This window comes from Lagopus muta, chromosome 1 (genome assembly GCF_023343835.1).
Source record: "Lagopus muta isolate bLagMut1 chromosome 1, bLagMut1 primary, whole genome shotgun sequence".
Classification (NCBI taxonomy): Eukaryota; Metazoa; Chordata; class Aves; order Galliformes; family Phasianidae; genus Lagopus; species Lagopus muta.
The window spans coordinates 52,529,401-52,551,513 of NC_064433.1; the positions used below are offsets into that span (position 1 = coordinate 52,529,401).

The following is a 22,113-nucleotide window of genomic DNA, read 5'->3' on the forward strand; positions in this document are numbered from 1 at the left end:
CTTAAAATCTGTATAAGAATTTTAGTCAATCCAGTCTCAAATTAAGGATAAGTTGTCCGACTATTTACAGCTGCCATTTCTCCAAGCATCTGTCTGACATTTCAGCCAACAGTTGTGTAGTTTTGTTCCTTAACACCATCAGGAGATATTTACCTTCTTTGCAGTATTTGACAAACCTCTGACAGCAGCAGAATGCTTTTCTGGATACGATTTCATCTTGTCTATCAACTCTACACCCAGCTGCCCCTAATTCAGGGATTGTAAATTCAAGCATATGGAAGAAATTCAGTCTTTTGAAGCTGGTGAGAAAGGCAGAACTCACAACTGCAGATTTGGGAGCTGACCCACGTATCCGTGTTTCTTTGAGATAAAGCAGCCTGCAGTTTGAACACGAGTCACTTTCACAAACGCTCTCCAAACAGGGGAATTGGTAGAATACACCTGAGCTGCAGTCCCTTCAGTTACTTTGATTTTGTGAGGTTTGGTCCGTCACGATTCCATCGCCGTCTCTGAACTGTTGCTGCTACTACCAGCCAAGGAGCTGCAAGCCACAGAGTTTGCACCAGCCAGAACAAGTCTCTCTCTGTTTCCAAAAACTTCATTCACTGCAACACAGGTAAGGCATTGCTTCCATGTTACTTTCTCAGAGACGAGAGCACTGCAGCAAGTACAGCGAGGCAAATACAGCAGAATGGAAATCCTCACCTGATGCAGTTTCAAAGCCTTCCCCATTACCCAGAGCAGGGAGTTGTGAGCTTACAAGTCATAACAATCTGTTTCCTCATGTACGATAATTGAATTACAAGTCACGGTATTTCTCCCCCAGAGACTCCCTAGATGTTTCCCTGTGTGTAATTCCCTTACTGAAGCACTGTGAAATGGATGAGTTTTGTACAGCAAAACGGTTTAAATTATTTATTTCTGGTTTTACTCTCTCTGGGTGCCATCAGGCTCTTAAAAGCCTCAAAAAATTCACACCATTTAGCTACATGCAACTGAGACAACTGATCAAAACCAGTCTTCACTTCTGTGCAGTGCTTGTTTACACCAAGAACATTAAGAAAAAAAAGGAAGACTGTGAGAAATGACTATTCTGTTTCAGTTACAAGAAAATATACTGTAGCTAATACAGCCCTCCAAAATGGAGGAAAAAAAAAAAAAAAATTTTTAAGCTGGTAGTGTGAAAACATTCAGTCTTTGGGTACTTCTTTAGAAGTGTCACACTCAGAGCCACGCTGCATTACTGACTATACAGATACACCCTGGGGCAGAGCCTCGAGAACCCAGAAAATGAGAATATTACCTGCAGAAATGCTGCTTATATCCCAGACACGCAGCCCTTCTCGCTCTCCTCCAAAGGCAAAAACAAATGGGAAGTCAGGGCAGCAAGCTGCGCAGAAGAGAACACCCTGGGAAGGAGGGAGAAAAGTTTTGGGTTTTTTTTTTCCTAAATATCATGTTAAAATGATTTTAAAGGCTGGATGTTGTGTTGAGGGACATGGTTTAGTGGGAGCTATTGATAATAGGTGAACGGTTGGACTGGATGATCTTTTAGGTCTTTTCCAACCTTGGTGATTCTATGATGATTCTATGATTCTATCATCAGAAAATACTTTTGCTGGGCAAGGTATGACAAATGTAAGCTCTCTGTCTCTTGAAACTTGACTTTGCGTCCTTACAAAAATCATTGTAAGAGCTGTTAATTACATTTAACAAATCATGTATTCATCTTGAACCTTAAAGATGCATGATGGAAAACTAATAGTCCTACTGCAGAATGCTCTGACATTCAGATCCAAAGCTTCAAAGCAGCCTGCCAATTATGTCTTCAACTGAATACTGTGTTATAATGAGGAATGGTTTACCCAGAGTACACAGATGTGGGGTTTTTGTTGTTATTTCTTTAAGGCATTACACAAAACAAGATTTAAATTAGAAAACAGGTTCAGCAGTTATACATAAGCCTTCTTAGAAGCAAGAAATGTAATCAAAGATTACCATTTTCATATCCCTGGAATGGATTAAACTTGGCTTGCCTCCCAGGATATCCCAAATTTTCACATATTTGTCAGCAGATGATGTCACAAGGCACCCTTTGACCTGACTACTTAGTTGTAGCCCTGGAAGATATGAATGCATCAGTGTAAGAGCATCAATCAATCACTGTTTCAGAGCTGAGGACACATTTAGAGTGAAAGCAGAACAAACCTAATATTCTTCACACACTAAACTCAGTTCCAGCAAAACAAAGCAAAAAGTTAATGACAGTTTTGTGCTACCACTGCTCCCTACAGTAACAGAAGAACCTTTTGAGAGCAAACTTCATGTAGACCTATTTTGTCTCTCAATGTAATGACAATAACAGTACAGAGCTGCTGCTGCTGTTGTGCTTTTTACTTGACATAATCTGGCTTCCCCAGGCAGTTTTCTTCATTCAACTCCATCTCTTCAGCTATCTGAGATGATGAGACATACTGACATCTCACCTAATCAGGTACTTCCTTCAAGTTGCTTTTTAGAAGTTTCTACACTGGTCAAATGATTCAAGGAGTCTAAAGCAGACTGTGTGGAAATCTTCCCATGTGCCACATCTAAGTCACCATCAGAGTGAAATGCCAGTATAAAATATTATGGATAGAGAAGTTCTGGTTCATAGTCCTGGACCAGACTCCGTAGTTTCTGTCTTTTCTCACCCCAAAAAGCAAAAAGAGCATATCCCAGATGAACAAATCTGTTTCAATATGCTTATTATTCATGATATCCACTGAGGCAAGTTCACTGTTGTTAAAATACTTTGTTTACAATGGTTTTAAACGAAAAGAGCAGAGATTTCGATACTAGGAAGTATTTCCCTCAGAGGGCAGTGAGGCACTGGCACGGGATACCCAGAGAAGCTGTGGGTGCCCCATCCCTAGAGGCTCAAGGCCAGTTTGGATGGGGCCTTGGGCAGCCTGAGCTGGTGGGTGGCAGTCCTGCCTGTGGCAGGGGTAGCAGTGGGTGGGCTTTAAGGTCCCCTCCAACCCAAGCCATTCTGACATTCTGTGGTTCTCAGCACAGATGGCATCGTGGGCCAGTTACTCACTATTACTATACACTACTTTATTTTTTTGTTAAGCAAGGAATCACCACCATCTCAGTCACATCAGCTGAAGACATCTTCCACACAAGCCTCACCACTGGGGCAAACACAACACACACATAATTTACCTGATACTTCTTCGTCATGAGCCTTCAAAGTAAACAGCGGCTTATCAGAGCGAGCATCCAGGCAGTACACAAAGCCATCCTCTGTGCTTGCCTAAGGAAACCACAATACTTTGAAACAAACAGCTGTAGTCATTTGTTTAAAAACATTCTATGCAATAACATCCACTCTCTATTAAACCCTTGTCATCTGAGACAAATTTACACTGCTTCTTAGCAAGACACGTTCCCCTGTACACAGTTCTTCACCTCCAAAGTCAGACTTCATACATCTGGAGCTTGAACTATTCTGTGTATATAAACTACACTGCAGTGAATTCTGTGGAAATCTTAACTGTATGCAAATTTAACTGTATTTTGCACTGAATATGGCTGCACTACAGAGCTCAGAACTTATGCTCAGCACTGAAAACTGAGCTTTTTGTCTCTAAACTCAGTGCAAACTTTGGAGCCATCTAACAGCAGCCTCACAGACCTACACAAAGTTAGGTGTAACCATACTGAGAGCAAATACAAAAACACAGCTAAGTGAAGCAACCAACAGGCCAAGAAGAGAGTGTATACTCACTAAGAAATTACAAGGTGAAAAATGATTCCAAGTTACTCTTTCAACCTGACCACTAAACCGCCAGATTCGATGGTTATCTTGTGGGCTTCTGCAATCGTACAGCACAGCTGACCTGTGGGAAAACAGGAAAGGAAAAAAGCAGAATCACAACTGAACTCTGTGAAATTCATTTTACCACTGGCACCTACAGGTGGTTCTTGGATGCTTTACAGGATGAATCCACAAAGGCAGTCTGCTAGTCTACAGTGTACTGGCATGTAGGTGGCCAGGGGGTCAAAAGGAGAGCTAACAATGGATCAGGATGCTGGTCTGAATGCTTGGAGATTTTTTCTTATTTTTACAAAAGGAATTTTGGGGAGGAAAATGGGCAGAATCCAGCTCCCAACACCATGTGGTTCTCCTCCAGCGTAGCAAGTGCATAACACAAGCCAGACAACATAAAGCCCAACCTAGTCTTACAGTTTGGAAAAGCCCAGAGAAGTTTACAGGGGGATGAGCAGAGGTACATTTCTACTGCAGAAAATACAAAGACAAATCAAGAAATAAGTTCAGTTTGGAGCAGATGCCTGGCACAGAAAATTTCAGTCCAGATGGTGAAAATATTTGGCAAAGCTGAGAAAGAGGGAAGGAAAGCTGTATTTTGGCCACGTACAAATCTGGCTACCTCACTGGAAAGAAATAACAACCTTACTCAAATCTGGCACTCTTAAAAGCAAATTAAAGGAAAACCTGAGGCAAATTAATGGCATTAACATTGGGCTAAGTGTAACACTGACAAACGTTACTCTGACATACTTATCGTAAGATCCGGAAATAAGGGTCTGAGTTTCAAAGGGATGAAACTGCAATGTCTGGACCTAGGTGACAGAAGATTTTATGAAAGAATAAGCACTGAGATAGAATCATAGAATCACCAAGGCTGGAAAAGACCTCTAAGATCATCCAGTCCAACTGTCTACCGATCACTATTACCTCCCACTGCCTTTGTCAAAGGCAGCGACTTTGCTAACAGCAAAACAAAGTTATAGCTGTGAATAACTAACTCCCACGTTCTAATTACAAGATTAATTGACTTCCCAAATATCCATCACTATGGAATTTTGGTATCACTTATTTTAAACCTTTCTTACCTAGAACAAACTATAGGTAACACTCATTGTTTCCTTAAGCAAAGCTCACAGTTGGATCTATGCTCAGAGACCTGTTTTTTGAAGCTTCATAGCAGCACTATTAGATTCCCAACCTCTTGGGCTTTTACAAAGAAGGCATTAAAAAACAACAAACCACGAAATTGCTGCAAGTCTTCCATGATTTTCTAATGGATAAGTATTAATTAACACTTTCAAAACCAAATATAGTTGTTGCAAAACCAATTCAGAAATTTAAAGAATTCTGCACAGTTGATTGGAAAACCACAGAGCTGCTGTTGTATGTGTTCAGTACTGAGCAGCTACAAAAAACTGCAGTATTTTTTTCTGTGTTTTACACTGAAATAAACACATTAATTATTACATACCTTGTCTGTGTGTAGTGTCAGGCTGGCTGCTGGTTTGCCCACAGACATATCCCACAAAATCACAGTACTGTCAGCAGAAGCACTTGCTAAAACATTCCTGATAATAAGCCAAAAGATAAGGTTTAAGAAAATCTTATAGACACAAAACCTAATAATGGTCAGAAATCCTAAATACGTGGAGGATCTGATTTGGAGATCAAGTATCATAGAACCATGAAATGGCTGGGGCTGGGAAGGACCTCAAAGCCCACCCAGCCACACCGCCTGCCATGGGCAGGGCTGCTCTCCATCAGATCAGGCTGCCCAGGGCCCCATCCAACCTGGCCTTGAGCCTCCAGGGATGGGGCACCCACAAGTACACTGGTCTACATAATTAGATCTACTCCCCACAGCACTTGAAAATGTAACTTACTGGACGACTTCATGAGCAAAACAAAGTGAGAAAGACTTGAAGCACTTCCCTCCATTTGACATAAAGATGGTATTTTTCAGCATTAATACAACTTCAGTCTGTAAGCATACGCTTGCAGCCAAGACCCAGACAAATCTATTTGTAACAAAAAAACTTAGCTCTCCAGTATCTGAGTGTTTATATAACTAACAAAGACCCAACACTGTACAACTTTTATTTCCTGAAAGCTCTATCAGTATCGTGGTGTTCATAACCCAGCGTGTTACTGCACTGTACATTCCAGACACTTTAGCTCTAGGAGCTGCAATTTTGTGACTTATCTCTGTGCTATCACAAGACAACCACCTCTAAGTAATATGAAAGTTATGTCTGACTCAGACTGATGGAATGATACCACACTGTGCACGTGCATAATTCAAGCTCAATAGACAACACAGTGGAAGAGCACAACTTCTCCACGTTTATTGAATATCTATGAGCGTGCTTCCTCCTTTGGTGCCTAGACAACAAGGAGCTCTAAGTAAAGGCTGACACCTGCTGATCAGAGAATGTAGAATTGATTGTGTGCATCTTCAGAGAATTTATGACAGCAGGAAAAAAATAATAATAATAATAAAAAAAATCTATCACGGGGACAGTTTCAAGACTCATCCTAAGAATACTTTAACAGTTGATTCATTACAAACTACCTAAGCAATAACAAGTGGCTTCTTTATTCCAGCCTGCACATCATCCTTAACCTCTCCCCACAGATGTGCCTGCTTTGTGTTCCTTCAACAGCATTACTTGATTGCTAACTCACTCAGGCAACAGGTAATTCCCACAGGTCAGAGTTGTCTCTATAGCGGTGCTATGAAGGCTTTTACAGTCATTTCTCTTCACAGCTCTAGGGAAAAGCCAGAGGAAAATAATACACAGCAAGGACTACCTTCTATAAAGATACCTCCATCTGCTGAAATGCTGTTTTAGGTCACTGGTGGACTGGCCCAGACCTTGTGCTATTCCAGTTAGTTCATCTGGCTTAAATGCAGCTGCTTTACTGAATGGCTTGGAACCACCTTAGCTCTGCCCTCATCTGGACAACTTGGAAATAAAAGCTACCTGCAACAGTATATAAACATTTATTTTAAAAATAAAAAAGAAATCTGGTCCTAGTTTTGTTCCATTTTGTTTTTTAAAGGGGCAAATATTTTTGAGAACTGATTCATTTCAAAACTGCTTTCAAGTTCAGCACTACGCTTCATAAGGTATTGAATTAGTGAAAAAAGCATGCCTGATTAACTGTGCCAATGCTGCAAGCATTGTTTTTCAAATGCTCCTTTACCTGCTTTGTTTATTCCACGAGAGATCGAGAACAGCATCAGCATGTCCTTCCATTGTCCCTTCCTGAGGTGAACCCTGCATAGGCAGATACAGCACAGGCAGACTTCAGAACATTACAGCTTCAATGGAAATCGAGCAGCACAACACACTACTATGAACTCCTTGATGCCTCCACAAACAACTACACTTTTAAAATCATTCTCACTTGCTGCAACAAGGCACCTTCTCTTACCCCAGCTCTCAGACTGCTCCATTCACAGCAAGAGAGCTCACAGAACCAGTTACTCCCTTCAGGCTACAGTAGAGGAAATTTCATTTCCACCACCTCACGTGCAGCTTTTTCAGCTTCTTTCTAAACTCTCCTGGCATTTACTTATTTTCCCCATCAACTGCACTTTTGATCCTTTAATTACCAGCTCCCATAAATTCTAATTTTAAATGGTTGAGTTTTGAAGGATTTTTCTAGGAGAACAACTTGGAAGGTACCCATAAGTTATCCCACTCTTTCTCTGCTCTTTCCTCCAGGCTTTAACTATCCCTGCACAGAGCAATGAGTGTCTCAAGCTGAAGTAGCATCTACGAATGGTTACCTTTAATAGCAATTCTGATACCTCAGTCACTCTCTGGGTGTGCTCTATGTACACACGCTATATTATCTCAATGACTACTTTAAACATGCTTCACTTTCAGATGAATAAAGCTGACAGAGGTTAATCTAAACTAGCTGCATTTTATTAGAGTAAACCTTGTTCCTTATTGCTCAATGCCATTTCAACTCCCCGAGTCACAGGCAAATAGCAGTTTCAGCCCCCTGTATGCAGCCAGGACATAATCTTCTGTAACCTGTCTAGACATCATCCTTCAACACAACAGAGGGAATTAAACCAGACTACCTACAGTTTTATTTTTTCCATTACAGGAAAGTAGTAAGAACATTATCCTCACTCTAAGTTTCCTCCGTTCGACCAATACTTACCTTCTTCCCTTTCTTTTTCTTCTTTTTCTCTTTCTTGCTCCCGAGAGAAAAGACAGGTTCTAGGCAGTCCACTATATCAAGGTCCCAGATATCAATAACTGGGGTCATGTTACCTACTGCAACATAATTTCCTGCATACACACACACACACACACAAAAAAACAAACCAACAACAAATGCAATCATATTTAGAGTTACAAAACAGCATATTTGGCAACCCAGCTTCTACATATTTCCTCAAGTAAAATTTCTATTTATGTGCCAGAATTTTCTAGTTGAGCATTTTTTATTATTATAAATGGCAAGGATGAGTTTAAAACTGCTGAAAGCAGATGCTGCCAGGAGAACTGATGTGCTCCTTTAGTACACTTCCCCTTCAGTACACATGGCTGCTCAAACAAGCCCTATTAAAGCACCACACGAAAAATGTTACTAAAAACATAAATATAGGTGAATGTTGCAACAGTGCTGTGCCATAATGAATTTGAAACCTTGCACTTGTAAACGTCAAAAAAACAGTTTGCTTTGTTCTGCTAATTAACAATAACTTAACTATTTCTAATTAAGCCAATGTTTTAGTTGCAACACTTGTTATTCCAGCATCACTAAGGTAACTTATCACCAAATGAAAAAAAAAAGATTTTCAGTTTTCCCCTCTTAACATCTTGAGTTTATTTCAGTTTCAGTGAAGGAAACTACTTAGTAACAACATTACATTTACATACTTTTCAAGTACAAATACTTTTATTGGACAATTACAGTATCCTTTGTCATTTACCTGATGACTCCTCGGGGTTGGGATCAAAATTCAGCCACTCCAAACTCAGAGGATAAGCAGGCAAGATGATATCATGATGTACGTAAAATGAGTCTTCTTCGTGATTATAAACTGAAAAAAGATGTATGTGACATCAGTGAAGAGGAAAAGCAAGCAGCCAAAATCAGCTTACCTCTGCAGAAAGAAGATATGGCAAACACTACATTATAATGCAAGTTTCCAATATGTTCAGAGCTCCCAAGTAGAAGTCATAGTCTCAAAGTACTGCTACAGCTCACAGAATCCTACAAAACTAACACTGCCCTGCGTACTTTAGTGACAAAGTGAGAAGTTAGCAAAATTCAGACATCACAGTGTGCATGACTTTGTTTAAACAATCACTTCAATACAAATACTCGGCACCCACAGTCTCAATTTTCTACATGAGGAGACACCAACGAAGGTTGAAACATTCATTTCATAGAAACAAGAAAAAGAAATAAAGTCCAGATTCAGTATCGTGGGACATTAGGTAACAGATGAACAGTTTTCACTTCAGAGGAAGCTGAAGACTCCAGATCTACAACACATCCACACGGAAAAAAACCAACAGGTTTCTCTGTAAGGCACAAATCCTACATTACTTACCATGGACCTCCAAACTGCAGTAGTCTTTATCGACCCTGCCACAAAGGACAAGATTGTCGTTGGGCTTAATCAGAAAGTCCTCCTGTTCATATTGATCCTGAGCAGTGAAAAGGAGAGGCCAATACATGTTAAGCAAAGAACACACACACACAACTGCACAAGTTCCAAAGGCTGAATCTGTAACAGTTTTTAAACATTACAGAAAACAACCAACACCCTGCAGCCCACCCACCCAAAAGCATCGTATGGCAGTAGATGCAGAAAGGCAGAACCAGGTTCTGTCACGGGAAGGCTGAATGTATCTCTGAATACTATAGAGATGGCATTAATGTGGATGCAGTTGGATTTAGAGAAATGTTTCATCACCACACATGAAACCATCTTTTGAGCCTACCAAGATGCAACCCATCACTGAAAAGAAAATCACCATCAGGATCCCACATTTGTAGCTTATTTTCCTTTGTCTCTCATGCCTTGAGCATCTACATCGTGTAACAACGGTCTGCACAATAAGGACACTGAGGCACTGCTCCTCACAAGCAGGCAGCAATTCCCAGAGCATTAAAACATTGTCCACATTCTGGAAAATAGTTCCAGAGAAGTACTGCCTGCAGCTACACTGGCATTCAGCTGCACCAGAACAGATGTAGCCTCCATCCAGTTCTCATTGTTACTAAGGAAGGCATTCAGGGAATTTTTGTTAGTGCAAAACTAGGAACTGCATATTAAAGACAGTAGCCTTACACAGAATGCCATCCTTCAAATAAACAATGCACAGGAGACCTTTTGGGCACCACGTTGCAAGCTTTCAATAATTTCTTCTTCACTCACTCAAAGTATTTTTTGATATTTGCATTCTATCAAGTATTGCAATTTTCTGAATTGGTACAATTAATACTGCACAGTACCTAACTCTTCAACAGTGGTGGTAGCAAACACCACCACCAACAAAATGCATGCTGGAGCACCAAAAAGTATCCTTAATAAACACAGATGAATTTCTTCCAAGCCACAATGCTCATTTGACATGATTACTTTGCATTTTATTTGTTTTCTAAACTAGCCTGAGTGCATCTGGCTGGAAGGAACATGCAGGAGTACTGCAAGCTGGAAAGCTGTCTTATTAGGGTCATTAGTGACCTGAGATTTGTTATTTCTTCAAGCACTTTCTGACTCCTATTAGCTAGCACACACGGCCCCTCCACATACAGAAGTACATTTCTTAAATTGTGAGTCAGTTCACCTCAACATCTAAATTAAACATAAAAAGCACACATAAAGGGGATTGCACGAAGCAATCTTAAAGAAAAGAATTCTGTCTGAGCACAAATCTGGCAGACTTTTTAAAGGACCGCAAGCACCCTAAGGCAGCTTGGGAGGGAATAAAACCTAAATGAATTCTAAGTTTATGCCGTTTCAGATATTTAACATTTTTACAGTACTTACAGTGTTTTTCAGAGTGATGTAAGGATCCTGATCATTGCTTCCATAAACTGCCAGACCAGCCAAAGTCTCTCCAAGTTTGCTATCACCTACGTGGGAATTTCAAAATATTTCTCATTCGTGTCAATGACCACCCAGTCAGAAACTCCCACACCACTCCATGCACTGTAAAATATCAGGAGTGGGCTATATGAACTTCCAGTTTTCAAACACGAGAACTTCAGCCAGCTCCACCGTTCAGAGCTGCTCTGCTCCAACACAACAGCAGGGGGAGCAACAGCCCCTCCAACACCACCCAGTACTAACACAGCAAGGAGTTGACCTGGAGTTACTTCACCCATTAAATCACTTTCTAAATTGAGACAAGCAAAGAATTCAAAACGTGAATTTCCAGCGCTTTAAACTAAGCACTAAGTGGTTTTAATATACTTGTGTCCTAAGCATAAAAAGAAGCGAAGAACGTTCTTAAGTTACAACACATATCTGACATTTCAGTTTCTCTCACCTCCGTCTTCCTCTTCATCATACTTGTCTAAATCATACTCAGCCAGTTCATCATCAGTCAGCTTTTCAGCACTTTCCTCCTGCTCTTCATTGTCAGGAGGCGACTCAGCCCTGTCCGCAATGGCAACATCCATGCCATCCGCTGGCTGGCCCTGATCTTCTTCATCGCTGCCATCAGAGCCCTCCCTGTTTAAAGACACATCCCCTGAGAAACTCAGACAGAATGCTTCTGGGAGACTGCTCAGCAGCCTGCTAGCAGGGTTTCAGCACACAGAGTCCTGACTGTTCACACAGACTGTGTTACAACCTTTATGCCAATCATTTGGAAATCTATCCACTCCTTTCCTACCTCTCCCCAAAATACAAGTCACTGCTCTCTCAGGCTGCCTGAGAATTGCGATGAAATCTTTTTCTCGCAAGCACGCAGAGGAGGGCTGACAAAGATGGTAAAGGGTCTGGATGGCAAGGTCTATGAGGAACAGCTGAGGGCCCCGGGTTTGCTCAGCACAGAGCAGAGGAGCTGAGGGGAGGCCTGATGGCGGCTGCAGCTCCTCACAGGGAGCGGAGGGCAGCGCTGAGCTCTGCTCTGTGTGACAGCGACAGGGCCCGAGGGAACGGCATGGAGCTGTCAGGGGAGGGCAGCTGGGGGTTAGGGACAGGGTCTGCATCAGAGGGTGGTGGGCATGAAACAGAACGGCCAGCGCTGTGGGCACGGCCCCGAGATGTCAAGAGTTCAAGGAGCTTCTGGGTAGTGCTCTCAGACACAGGGTTTGGCTGTTGTGTGGTGCTGTGTGGAGCCAGGATCTGGACTCTGATGATCCTTGTGGTCCCTTCCAACTCAGGATATTCTGTTATGCTGTGACAATGCATGATTCCAAATGAGTTCCACCAAACAAAATTTAAGGGTGTCAAATGATTTATCTTGCCCTCTTTTGAATACAATTTTTCCAACCTCTATTCTGTATGTTTGCAGGTGCCTAATTCCTCCCTTCCCTTTTTTTGCCCCCCTCCCAGAGGCCTTGTCACAGGCAATAACATTTGTATTTCTTCAAGATTTTTAAGACTATGCTTCCTCATACTTCCCATACTTGTATTAGAAGATAACAAAACATAAAGCTCACTGTGTAGGGGCATGTTGCAGGTCACTCCTTACAGAGCAAAGTTTGTAACATCTCAAGAGCTCTGAACTTTCATGGCAATGGTTCAGTCTGCAGATTAGACATTAGAAAAGTGTCTCCTCCAAAAGAGCACGGTGCTGCAGTGGCACAGGGAGGTGGTGCAGTCACCATCTCTGGAGGTGTCGGCACGGTGGGGATAGGCTGGCGGTGGAGTTAGGTGATCTTAGAGGTCTTTTCCAACCTTAACAACTCTGACTCAGAGAAACCAGCACAAGGGAAGCCTCTCCCAAACGCTTAAGATGATTTTGGAACGCTCACCTCCTCCTGCCCCCCCCCCCCCCCCAAGCATCCCAGGCTGCCCGCCACCAGCCGCCCCCCGTCCAGAGGTCCCCGCTCACCGCAACCTGCCGCGGGCCTCCCCGACGAGTCGCCTCAGCTCTTCCCGGCTGAGCTGCACCTGCGGGTGGACACACAGCACCGTGAAGAGAAGGGGAGACCAAGGATCCCTCAGGGGGTCCCTCAACCCCACTCCACCCCCACCTTATCCGGCGTCTCCTTGGCAACGCCGCGGCGCACCCAGGCGGCGCACGTCACCGGGCAGCTCATGGCGGCGACACGTGCGCAGGACTGCGGCGCAAGCCGAGTGACGTCAGAAGGAGGGACTCCGCCGGCAGAACCTGAGGGAAGTGGAAGGGGGCGGGGATTTGTTTTTGACGTCATGTCTAAGCGCCGGAAGTGACCGCAATATCGGGGGAGGGAGGAAGGGAAATGGCAGTAGTGTGCTGGGGGCGGTCCTTTGGGGCCGGGCTTTGGTAGCGCCCCGCTGCGCGCTCGGGGCTGTAACGTGTATTGTGCCTTGTGCGGTTTCCCGCTGCGTTTCCCCGTGGTGTTGTGCTTCGGCGCTCAAGTATTCTAGTGGTAATCCCTACCGATCAGAAGCACCAACGCAACAGAAGCCCCGAGCTGCAGTGATTTAGCACAAGGACCTGTGCATCCATACGTGCTCTGAGCTCTGTGCAGCTCGCTGACTGCAAGCTTCCAGCTCGCTGAGTGTTAGGGGGAGTGTGTAGGTTGCTTTGAAAGTAATGCCTCCTGTTTTATTTCCATGGGAATTGTAACAGCTACAAAGGGCACAATGACAGTAGCTGATAGAGCAAATTCCCATTTGTTTAGCACTTTTTTCGTAAGAACTGATAGCCAGTGGCATAGTTACCACCAGAGGCTATGCATTTTTGCCAGCAATGAACAAGAGCATGTATGCTGTGCATATAAACGTCTGTGTGGCTGGCTGGAACGTGGCTCATCTTTCATGTGGCTGTTGTCACATCCACTGTTTGGTCTCCATCAATGTTCAGCAAGCATCAGTGAATATTAGTGGGTGCCATTTTTCCATATGGAATCAATCATAGAATGGTTAGGGCTGGAAGGGACCTTTAAGGTGACGTAGGTCCAAACCCCCAGCCATAGGCAGGGACACCTCCCTCTAGACCAGGCAGCTCAAACCCCCGTGCAGGCTGGCCTTGAATGCCTCAAGGCTTGAATTCAAGCCTTTGAATTCAAGGCTGTGGGCAATTCAAGCAATTCAAACTTCTGACATCTTCTATCATTCTTCGTAGTTGAGACAACTTTTTAGGTTCATCCCAAAATTCCCCCAGTGATTGTGTCAGGCTTTCAAGGCTGTGGGCATCCACAAGCTCTGGGCAGCCTGTTCCAGTGTCCAGGTACCCAGGGTTAGGGAATGAGCATTTCTTGTGGTAAGACTGAAGGACTTGGCATCTGCATTTCAACTTGGCAGGTAGAGTGGCCATGTCACCTAATCCATGTCCCTCGACAGCACCACTGTCACATTTTCTTCAGTTTGATTCTTCTGTGGTTCTGGCATGAGAAAAAAATAATTACTGAAATATTGCTGCATGCCTTGGTTCATTTCACCCATTTGCTTTATTTTGTCTTAATGTAGAAGCAAAACATGAAAAGGCAAAAGCTGTATCTGGCTATCAGTTCCTTGTAGCATGTCCATCCTCGTCCAGCCTGGAGTCTGTGGTAGGGACTGACAGGTACTTACCAGCCTTGAGTTTTGGTATGCTTTCTTTTTTTTTTTTTTCTTTTTTTTTTTTTGCTGTTATTATTTGTTTTGCTTGTCAGGTCTTAACAGTGTTCAAGAAATCTTTCTTGTCCTCCCACACATGGGTTGGCTGCAGCTTCACTGTGTTCCTCCAGATTCTGAGGCAAGGTTCACACAAGCCAGTGCTATCCCCAGAGGACAGGCAGAGGGAAGTGCTAAGCAGCCAAAGAAGAAAGGTTACTTTCAGTGGATGTGGCTCCTGGATGTGTTTTTTGCAGATATGTTCATTTACACTGTGCATGGTTGCACAGCAAACCCTCAAGCCAGACCTGTTTTTACCAATGCAATACCCAGAGGGGGCACACATGCTCTGTCTTCCCTCTCAGCACAAACGTAATTACAAAACAGCAATATTCTGTGGTGACACTTAGCAACAGAAGTGTCAGAAAAGAGATCTAAAGATGGAAGTGGAAAGGAAAATAGGTAACAAGTCTGCATATGGATTACAGATATCAAATGTAGAGTTAATAGTAAATAATTTTTCTTATTTGAGAGCCAGTCCATAAAAATTCAATGCTTCTGTCCATTATGTGATTACTGGAGATGTGGAGCTGGTCCTCTGTCTTCTTAAGAATAAAAAGACCACTGGGCTGATTTTTGCATGCATCATTGTTCCACAGTGCCCTGGCAATTACAGAGATGGAGTTGAAAGCATGCTGCCCCAGGCAGGAAGCTCCCCACAGTCACTTGAGACGGTGACTGAGCTCTAGTGAGATATGGCCCACACACCCCAAAGAAGCAGCCAGGATGTCTCAGGCTGTAAAAATGGTCTTCTTGTTATCTAGTGTCCAAAGATGGCTTGTCCATAGAGGTGTGAGGCTTAAGGGAGAAAGCAGATGTTTATTTCTTAAGTTTGGATGGAATTCTGACACAATCATTGGGGGAATTTTGGGATGAACCTAAAAAGTTGTCTCAACTACGAAGAATGATAGAAGATGTCAGAAGTTTGAATTGCTGCTGGGTGCAGGAAATGGCCTTGAAGTCTGGTACATACAGCAGGAGACAAGGGCTCCAATGGCTGTCCCAGGAAGCGCGCAAGGACCAAGTTCAGGTCCCATGTCAATGAGAGCACTTTAACAAGAATGTTCACCAAACATTCCTATGCTACAGTGTGTTCTGGACTGGCCTAAACCTGAGCTTCTAAAACTTAAAGGCTTCCCCCTGCATCAGTGATCAATCAGAAACGGCAGTATGTCTCCCCCAGAGCTGGTTTGTCCCTGAAATCTGTTTTAGACCCATTTGTTAACCTTGCATGAGCAGAGCTGAGTTTCATTTTCTCCCGAGGGATCTCTGCAAAGTAAGGCGAGATTTGATACCTATGAGTTTTACTGTCTCAGTTTAGTCACCTCTTCTGCTGTCAGCACCTCCTGCCTGTCTGAAGTGAAAAGCACTAAAGCTCTGTCCCTATTTCTGGATCTGCTTATGGAGAATTTGAGGCATTTGACCCACCCCAACCTTCTGCTTTTCATCTGAGGAGGAAAGTGCCAGATAGTTCTCATCAATAGGAAATGTGTGTGTGTCTTGTTCCAGGTGGCATCAAAAACATTCAGCAAAGTTCAACTGGGTGACGGAACCCAGCTGAGCAGAAGGACCTTTTGTTCTGGCATGGATTTACCAGATCAAGAAAAAAAACAGTATCAGACAGGAAAATCAATGGGTTCTCTGAAGGGAAGGGTCAGCCTGTTTTTTGGGGGGACATGTCAAGGAGCCCAGAGAGCTACAGTATTGCTCTTCACACTAAGTAAGGGTGGGGGAGAGAAGAGAGCTGGTTGGTGAAGAAGAGATGCAGAAATTACAGGCTTTCCAGGAGTGATTTGAAAAATGCAGAGAGGGTGCTCCAGTGTCCAAGGCTCTGCAAAGGGCTTGAAATACCTTGAACTGTGAAACTGCTAGAGACACTGTAAGCAGGTCTAATAAGACAGCTGGAAGATGCAATGAAGCCATGAAATGGTGCATACTGCAAATCATATAGGTTGAGAGCAAGAAAACAAAGGGAATTTTCTATGTTTTGAGAAGTTGTGCTGTAGGCTTATGGCTGGGGTTCACCTGACCTCTTCAGATGACAAGAGAGTAAAGGGACTTAAACACAAAGCATGCCACCTCACTCAGAAAAAAATCCCTTTTCTCAAATGAGCTGCAAAATACGTGTTGCAGTCCCAGGTATGCTGAACAGCTAAAAGCAAAGTCACAACATCAAAAAATACTCTAACTTAAGACAGACATAAAGAACTACTTACAAGTGGATTTGAAACACCAAGGGTAGCCACAAAAGTCCTCAAGGTTACCTTTTGATTCTCTATTTGCATTCCCTGGGTGTTTCCGTGAGATAAAGAGCATGAATTTGGAGGAAACTAAAGGGGTTCAGTTCTCAAAAGGGCAGCATCTTGTCAGGGGAGAGAAGTACAGTGCTTGCACATAGCAGCATAGCCTGGAGGGAAAAACTCTTGAAGTGATAACTAGGCATAAAGTTTTCAGGTTGTTGAAACAGAGCTGCTTTGTTGTTGTTTTTTTTTTCATTCACCATCTCCTCAAAATGTTGTCTGGGAAATCACCAACCTCCTCACTATAGAAGATAAAGCATTCTCAGTGCAAGGCTTATTCTCCCAAATCTTAGATGTGCTTACCTTTATGAAATACACCAGATCTGTTCCTTATCAATTAACTATGTCTAGAAATAAGTATGATCTCAGTGTGAGCCAGATACACATCAAAGACATGAAATGCCTACTGGAGCAGTAAATATTCTATGTGAGAAGTATTGCTTATGGAGCATCTGCTTTCCCAAATTGTGTGCTGAGAGTTTAGATGTAAGAATCCCATAATCCCAGCAATAACTGCTGTAAGATACTGCTGGAGTCAACATGAAGAGAGAAGTGCAGTCAGTGTTCCCTCAGCAAGCTGGAAGTAGGCATGCAGGCTGTGGAGAACAGTCATGTTTGCCATCCAATTGAAAAATAGCTTTAAATACATTGTTAGAAATCCAGTAGGGAGGAAAAGATGAGTGTGGGAGAGAAAGAACCGAGAAGAACGTGAAGGTGGACGCAGTGAAGGCATGCCATTCTTGGCCAACTCACAGAGAATGAAGAATGTTGGACATAAGGATAGAATGATACAACATGCTAAGGATTCGTTAGTAAATGAAAATCAGCAAACATATGGGCATGGGAAAACCCAACTGGCAGTGCTCCAAGTGCTGAGGCTCTGCCAAGTTTTGCAAGTTTTACCCTATAACTGTTCTCACAGACAGTGGGGAGTGGAGCTTGCGTGCCTTTGTTTCAGTGTACATGTGAGTGAGCGCTTGGCAAGGAAGGGGCACGTGAGAGTGTGTCAGGGCAACATCGCATCTCCACAGGCAGATGCACTTGTGAACACACACAAAGACTCCCACTTCTCCAGCTGTGCTGCACCATGGGAGCAATGGGAGATACAGGACAAGTGTTTGTCTCTGTGGTTGGACACACTATTTCAGCATCTATGCCATTACTGGTTGCTTCACGTACCCATGCTTTCAGGAAGATCCTAGCTCCTTACACAAGCCTCTGAGCTTGTAGAGCAGATGGGCCAAGAAGCTCCAGAAGGCAGTGGGGCTGTGCTGTGTACGGCAGCTTCCTGAGCTCCAAAGGTGTGTGCTCATGGGCATCATTTTCCTGTAGGCCTAGATCTTTGTAACAAAGCTCAGATAGCCAGCCCAAACTTGTATTCTGCAACATCTTCCTTGAAACATGCATTAGAAAAAAATGAAAGCCATTGCAAAAGCTTTCATTAAAGTATAAAGCTCTGTTGACATGGAAAATTTTGGCTGATACTGCCACACACCTGGAAATATGCCTGTACAAGCCACTGTGCAGACTTTTAAAACTCTGTTTTCTGAGTAGTTCAGATGTGACTGTCTGAATGATCTAGCTTAAACTACTTAAACTGAGACATATAATGAGTTTTTTTTGTTTGTTTGTTTGTTTGTTTGAAGTTACACAGAGGTCTTTACTGCTGATGCCACTTGCAGGTCTCCATCAGTCTCTTCAGACAGCAGTCTCTTGTTTGGACTATACCTGAGGCTCCTGTCAAGTAACTCCCAGTATCGAGTTCTTTACAGAGAGAGTGGTGAGGTGCTGGAACAGCCTGCCCAGAGAGATTGTGGGTGCCCCATCCCTGGAGGTGCTCAAGGCCAGGTTGGATGGGGCCCTGGGCAGCCTGGTCTAGTATTAAATGGGGAGGTTGGTGGCCCTGCATGTGGCAGGGGGGTTGGAGATTCATGATCCTTGAGGTCCCTTCCAACCCTGGCCATTCTGTGAGTCTGTCTGTTGTCTGTAGCAGACAACATGTGGTTTAAGACATTGCTGCCTACTTCTGCCTGGTAGAGGTGGAAACATGGCAGTAGGAAGACAGTCCTAAACCTCAATTTGTAGTGTGAGTGATTGCAAAAGCCCTCTGTCTCTATGCGCTATGATTGCCTCCAAAAATGTGAACTGACCTTAACAAAAACACAGATGAATTTGCAGAGAGCCCAGAACAATGTCATCAGTGGGTACGTCTGAACTTAGCTATTTTCTCAATGAGGAGTGAGTTCAGATGCTCAGAAATGTTGAGCTGCTCCAGTATCAATACTCTCCTTAGAAAAGGAAACAGCTCAGTTTGTTCACGTTAAGTTTGTTATACATATTTGCCACTTACTTGTCTGCTCTTGCAGCAATATTGTGTAACAAAGCCAGCTCCCAGATTTTTGGGTCTTCATGAACTACCATGGCTACCATCCACCTGCAGATGCTCAATTTTAAGTACCACAACACTCCATTATGCAAGTCTTACGTGCATGTTTTTGGACAGATTAGGTCTCAGGCAATTTTTGGCCTCTTTGTCACTTCTTCGCAAGCACTGCAGCCATACTGACAGCAGTGAGTGGGAGCACCAAATCTTTCAGATGTGAAACACTGAACACAGGCAGTTTCTGGGAGATGTTTCCTTGGGAGAGCCCCTGCTGTCTGCTGTCTGAAGCACACGGAGAAACACCTGAGCAGAAAGAACGACAAAAACACAGCAGCCATCGCCTAGGCTAGAAAACAATGGAATTTTTATTGAACAGAGATGGCTCATTATCACACTCCAGAGAATTCCAACTGCTATTCAGCAATATTTGTCGCCATCTGATAATAACCTATGGGGGTAGCTGTATAAAATAGGAATAAAATACCAAATCGCTATATTCATTAATAAGTTTGCCTTCCAAATACAGAACCATATGTAATTTAAAGTCTGAAAATAGACTACGGTTGTTAGCGTTTAAACCAAACCTTTATGATAACAAATATACAAAAAGGCAGTCAATATATTAAACATTTAAATCAACAGCATACATTTCTCAGAGGTAAACATTGAGCAAACAAAGCCACCAATGATGTTCAGAAGGCAGGTAGAAGTTTTAAGGTCAAGCTCCAAATACTGTTGCTTTCCTAAAGCCGTAGTGGTATTACACTTTTATCTAGCCCCTACATTGCAAACTACACAGCATGGACATTTGAAATTATTATAACATTTTGCTATCCAACAGGAAATTAGAAGTTTCTTCTGTCCTTATTGTACCTCACTGTATGTACATTAAAGCACCTGCAGAGACAGAGGGCAGTAGGAATTAAGCACTTTGCTTTGCTAGATTGGGGTCTTACTTCTGTTAAAGGTGAGGGCAACAGCATCCTTCTATCGACACAAACTCCAGCACTGACAAAAGAGAAGTACTGGCCTAACAGACAGATTTTATGAATAATCAGCTTTGCAACAGGCATGAAACATCATGGGATTGCATACTTGCCTATTGACAGTAAGTCTGTGCTGTTTCTACTGCACAGAAAAGTCTCCTTCGGTAGTTGACCTAATGCCTGAGTTTGAAAGCTTGGGATGCGTACGTACGCTCAAAAATAATGTGACAAACTTACTATCAATAAAAACATGTTTTAATGCCAACAACTAATAAAAGTTCATATTGCAATACTGCTCACAACATAAATGTACAATTTGCACAAAACATTGCTCTTCAACATGAATATTTTGCAAGCTACTATATATATATAATATGTATAACCTTTTCTTAAAGAATCATATGCTGGAGTGCATGCAAAGAATTTCAAAGCAGTAACACAACAGGAGCAATCACTTGTCTACAGGTTACTGAAACCATTCAATACAGAAACACCGGGATATTAGATAGACAGACAGACAGATAGGTAGATGTATGTACACACTGCTTCTTCGTGGACCTTCCTTTCCGTGTTACACGAGCAGTGTGGGTTCTGTATAAGCCCAGGTCCCTACAAAAGACTGATTCAAACAGGGCTCTGAATGTTCTCTACACCATCTGGAACCATAAATCGCTTCTGCTGGAGATGATGGTGAAGGAAGCACTTGTCCTTTAGCCAGGAGTGGAGGCAAGCAATCTTCTCCATAGCCAACGCCTGTTCCAATCCCACTCCTACGTTCACAAGCAGTGGTGAGCATCTATCCATCCTGTGTTTTGGCTGGTTCCAAGTAGTCTCCTGCAGCCTTTACAGTTGGAAACCCAAGAAGGGAGAACTTGGATCTCCTAAACAGCAGTGCACAGCACTGCCCCTGTTCTAGTCAGGTATGTACAAGGAATGATACGTCTCCTCTGGTTAAAAATTTACATAGAGTATATACAAATAAAGCTATTCTATCAAGGTGCAAGTTTATTATTCTCTGGTGTATTCCAGTGAAGATTTGTTACAAACCTTTATACAAACTCATCAGAAGAGTTTACACAAAGTTGACATTTTGTCACAGCTCACTATGTAGGCTTTGTTCTGCAAGCTTTGGAATGGAAACTCCCCTTACTTTCCCTTGGAGTTCTCCCTATGCACAAGACCGGATTTGGTAGACTACAGTCACATCTAATATATATTTTTTGTCTCCAATACATTTCAGACGGGATGAATTGGCAACATGTGTTGTTGTTTTTTTTTCTCTCCAGGAAGTCATCAATCTCTATGAAATGAAGCAGGATGGAAATGAAGAAACTGGACATCACAGGGGTTGCAGTTCATGTGCCCAGTTCAGCTCTCCTTGCTTTAGATGGGACTATTTGTGGCATGTGAAGCGACCCAGTTTGGCCCTAAGGGTATATTTGTAAGTCCTTGGCACTATTTTACACCAAGCTGATGGCAGGTAATGCCCTCAAAGAAACATAAAAAAAAATAAAAATCAAATGTAATTTACTGAATGCAAAACAGTAAACATCAGACTGATCCACTAAGCAGATGGATATGGAATGCAAATTGTCTAAAATTAGAATGGTTGATGTTTTCTCAGGCAGGTCTAAATCTGTAAAAATCTTTCCCACCCCACAAAGGCCTCATTCTGCACCATGTAAATATAAGATAAGCCATTGGAAATGCAAAGATTGTGATCAGTGAGCACAAGGAAAGCCTACCCTCTCCCATTTCTGTTCAGCAGAAACCTCAAAATTGTGCAGCTAACGAATGTAACTTAAGTACATGCCTGTGATTCCTGCTGA

At 42.9% G+C, this 22,113-nt stretch overlaps 1 protein-coding gene across 1 annotated transcript; it reads right to left on the reverse strand.

Annotated features, from left to right (window-relative positions):
- Position 1: 1 nt before the first annotated feature.
- PWP1 (PWP1 homolog, endonuclein) lies at positions 2 to 13,140 on the reverse strand. The gene is made up of 15 exons (XM_048960082.1): positions 13,010 to 13,140; positions 12,868 to 12,926; positions 11,353 to 11,537; positions 10,851 to 10,936; positions 9,405 to 9,501; positions 8,778 to 8,888; positions 8,000 to 8,130; positions 7,025 to 7,098; positions 5,289 to 5,385; positions 4,568 to 4,629; positions 3,773 to 3,884; positions 3,208 to 3,298; positions 1,999 to 2,120; positions 1,304 to 1,409; positions 2 to 605 (listed from the first exon to the last, which is right to left on the reverse strand). The coding sequence occupies exons 1-15, from the start codon at positions 13,073 to 13,075 to the stop codon at positions 490 to 492; spliced, it is 1,515 nt and encodes a 504-aa protein (XP_048816039.1). The 5' UTR covers positions 13,076 to 13,140; the 3' UTR covers positions 2 to 489.
- Positions 13,141 to 22,113: the final 8,973 nt, after the last annotated feature.